The 4021-nt window shown below is 35.5% G+C and overlaps 1 protein-coding gene across 1 annotated transcript in view; it reads left to right on the forward strand.

Annotated features, from left to right (window-relative positions):
* RIC1 (RIC1 homolog, RAB6A GEF complex partner 1) overlaps positions 1-4021 on the forward strand; it is a gene marked incomplete at its 5' end in the record, with an annotated part of 38471 nt that overhangs the window by 13464 nt on the left and 20986 nt on the right. The window contains 3 exons of the mRNA XM_019610204.2: positions 2285-2392; positions 3407-3549; positions 3770-3906. Coding sequence (XP_019465749.1) covers positions 2285-2392; positions 3407-3549; positions 3770-3906 — 388 coding nt within the window. The remainder of the gene's footprint in view (positions 1-2284; positions 2393-3406; positions 3550-3769; positions 3907-4021) is intronic.

Here is a 4021-nt window from a genome sequence, read left to right on the forward strand (position 1 = left end):
AAATCTTTCCAGCTGTGGTGTTCCCATTCTAGCTTGTATTTTGTCCTCCACAAAATTGCTATTTATACTTGGTTATGTACCTGTCAGTTAGAGTCACGTTGCATGGTGTGTTACGATAACACTTACATGTTATGCAATCTTTTTCTGTCTATTTTTTTTGTTTGATTAGGAGATTGAGTTGTACCACTGATTCTTGGTGAGCAACAGTCCTGTCATGTTGCTTGGGAACAGTCTGTCTGAGTTTGTGTGTCCACATGGACTGAAAGGCTCAAACGTCTCGTGATTTCTAGTTGTTTTCTGTCCTCTCCTCCAATCCCTGGGATTATACATTGCAGGTAGTGGCAGAGATTGGCAGAGATTTGAAGGAACTGAGCCTTTTTTTTTTAATCTTTTAAATACCTGGTTCTAGAAGATGTGAGGACAAATCAGTTGGAACTTCCAAGAAATGCATAGTGATTAAAGAAAGACCTACAACAATAGTAGTGTTAACTAGTTAAGTTCCTTGTATTTTGGGCCTCTTATCACAATAGCTGGCTACTGTGAGGTTTGTTTTTTTCCAAGTCAGCTGTGTTTTGGAATTTTTTATGCTTTTTATGTACACTTGTTTAGATAAGGTGTGCAATCTGGGGACATTAAATTAACTAATCTTACAGATTTTTTTTTCCATGGTGTTGTTTTTAAAACATGTTAGTATTTCAGACTGTAAACTTTACCTTGTTAAAGGTTGCTTTTCTCTTACTTCAGCTAGCATAAATCTTTAGCTTTGCTTAAGAATATGTGTAGTATACTTCAAAGAATAGTTTATCTGAATGCAGTGTTTTGCTATAAAGTGGTAATGAAATTAAGGTACATAAGCCGACTGAGACCAAGAAAGTCCGGAAAGATGTTAAGGTGTCACTGTGATATCAAATGTCTCAAAAACTGGAGCTGCTTTGTTATGTGCTGTATCTTATGTAGTTGCTTGCACTGGCTGCCTTGCTGTAGGGTATTTTCTTAGCTAAAACCCAAGATGACATAGATTTGTGTATAAATTTGTTTCTGACTAACGATGTTAGGCAAAACTCTAACTTGTTTACAGTGCCTTTAAAGTGCATAATTGGAGTTGTTAACCAGTGTGATGCTCATTTCAGCACAGGATGATGTCAAGTCACAATGCTTACAAAGGTCAAGTTTTTTTTTAATTAAGTGAACGTATGGCGCATTGAATAAACTAAACTAAACAAATAAGGATGTTATATTTAGTTTGAGAATTGAATGTGAAACTTAAAATGAGGAAAGTATACATTAGAAGCTTTCACTATCTAAAAACTGATAAAGTTTAACAGTCTGTTTTAAGGAAGCTCTCAGTCATCTCTTTAATCCGTTTTCTTGGTAGGTCAAAGGCTTATTGATAATTTACTGTAGGGTAGTAGTCATATGAATTATTATAATAAATGTCTGCCTGTTGAGTTGTGAGGCATTAAAGATGGAAATATTGATCTGGTAAAAGTAGATGAAGAAACATGAGTGTTTTACAGTCTAAACCTGCAATGCTTTTTGACAAAGAACGAGTATGCAATTGTTGTAACATTCATTGTCTGCTCATTGTATTAGTTTGCTTGTGTACTCCTTACAGACACATAGGATGATACTACCAATTACAATTTTTGCTTTAAAATTGTGTTGTACAAGGCCCGTTTGGAAAGTAATACTCCCTATTTTATTACGTTGGTGTCAGAAGTGGGTGTTGGTGGTACAGCAGTAGAGGTTGAGCCTTCCCAAGAGTATTCTTTTACATGTTGCCATATGACAGATGGCAGCAGAGGGGCAGCCTGTCAGAATGGTGTCTGAAATGGAAGCATGGATGGATCAAAGGTGTGTCATTAAATTCCTCCTTGTGAAAAGAATGACACCCACTGACATTCATTGACCAAACAACGAATGTGAGCAGAGTGAGGTGGTAGGTGTTGCCTTTCAACAATGGTAACAATGGACTGCCTATACTGGTGCAGATGGGCAGGCTCTTGAGGGTCACAGTCATAAATGCATAGCTAACGGTGGTAACTGTTGAAAACTAGTGCTTGGTAGCTGAGAATTTACTCTATCAAATAGTGTTACTGTGGTCTTTTTATATCTTGTAGTTTCTGTGGAAATAAATAGTAGGCATTACTTTTGGAGCAACTTGTGTGGTTGTAGGCAGTAGGTTTCTAATATACATAAGAAAAAAATCGGTAAGAACTGTAAAAATAACTCTTACCTCTTTTGACTGGCATCTTGTTTCAATGTTTGTTTCTTTCTGTGTTAGAGGAAGCCCACATATAAAGGGAACCCCACATTATAAAGAAGAACAATGTGCTCCTTCTTTAAATGTTGAAATGAAGAAAGTGTTGGACCTGCAAGCTTCTATCACAAGGTACGTTCATTAATTGTGTTAGAACTTTCCTGTTTATTGCAGTTACTTTTTAAGAAGAGAAGAGGAAACTAGATAGGAAGCTTTAGAAAGCCTGAGAAGGTGAAAAAATCAGGAATTCTTTCATTCTGTGCTTGCCAATGTATTTTCCGCTATATAAAAAAGTACATAATACATTTATATTCTATATTAAATTACTATAAAATGTGTTTGTATGTGGGCTCAAAGTGTGGATTAGATATTTAATGAAAACATAGGTACATAGGCAAGTACGTAGGCAGAATTTCAACATTTCCTCCACTTGTCTGCAGATGTTTCATCTGAAAGATTTTGTTTACGTCTATTTTTTTGTGGCGATTGCCCTTTCTGTAGATAGACTTAAGTAAGAAGTTGGTGAAACTGCATAGTATTGGGGTGGGATGGAAAAACAACAAAGTGCAAGTTGGAAATAGTCTTCAAAGGAGGAAATGGATATTGAAATACATGTAGCAAATATTGGGAAAAGCTTTCCTAGAAGGCTTCAGGTTATTATTTACATACATATAGATTAACAATAGTTTTCAGAATTTTAGAGATCTTTAGGGAATTACTTAGGAGAAGTCCAACATCTGCTGAATTAATGAACTTAATGGGGGCATGGGAAGTATTGTTTATAGCCTTGGTGATATTGGTAATTCATTGCTATGGATGAATAGTTCATTGTCTGCAACATCTTATGTTTATTCAAAAGTAGTGTGAGTATGATCTACAGATCTTCATGTACCATTTAAACAACTACTCTGATGATACAGACCTGTTAATAATTTCTGATTCCTGAAATAAAACAAAGAGGTACTATATTTTATAAGCTTGGTTTCCTACTGTCTAAAAGGCTGATACAATTATAACTTAATTGATATAATTTCCCAAGTTATTTATGCAAAAGGCAGTAATGTGATGTTTGTTACCCTGATTGATAATTCTTTGACGTTGATTTGAGTTACAGATTTTAAAGACAATTACAAATACATTTCTTAGTTTGCAGTCCACGTTAGATGATCTACTTGTTGCTACTGCTGATGGATTTCTCCACCTTGTTCACTGGGATGGTATGACCAATGGAAGAAAGGCCATCAACCTGTGTACGGTTCCTTTTTCCGTGGACTTGCAGTCTTCTCGAGGTATATATTTGTTTTGTGGGGTCTATTTGGTGAAGAAATATTGTCTAATATAAAATACAGTGTGCTTTGAAATGGAGATTAGAAAAATTTGCCTTTTTAAAACGTGGACAAACAGCCTGTTTAAATCAGCTTTTGCTGTGAAGTAGTATGTAACTGAAAAGTTGTTGGTTTGCATTGTCACTATGTTTACGTATTTTTAAATTAGTGATTTTTTTCTCAGCAGGTTCATTTTTGGGATTTGAAGATGTTTACATCAGGGACATGGAGTACTGTGCCACGCTTGATGGTTTTGCAGTTGTTTTTAATGACGGCAGAGTTGGGTTCATTACACCAATGTCAAGTAGATTCACTGCTGAGGTATATTCCCTTTAGTATTTATAGCACACATTCTACAATAGATGCCCATTCCCTAGTCTCCACCTTCCAGTTAGCTTTCTATTTTAACTTCTGTCCCGATACAAAGAAATAATTA

The sequence above is a fragment of the Meleagris gallopavo genome, chromosome Z (genome assembly GCF_000146605.3).
Source record: "Meleagris gallopavo isolate NT-WF06-2002-E0010 breed Aviagen turkey brand Nicholas breeding stock chromosome Z, Turkey_5.1, whole genome shotgun sequence".
Classification (NCBI taxonomy): domain Eukaryota; kingdom Metazoa; phylum Chordata; class Aves; order Galliformes; family Phasianidae; genus Meleagris; species Meleagris gallopavo.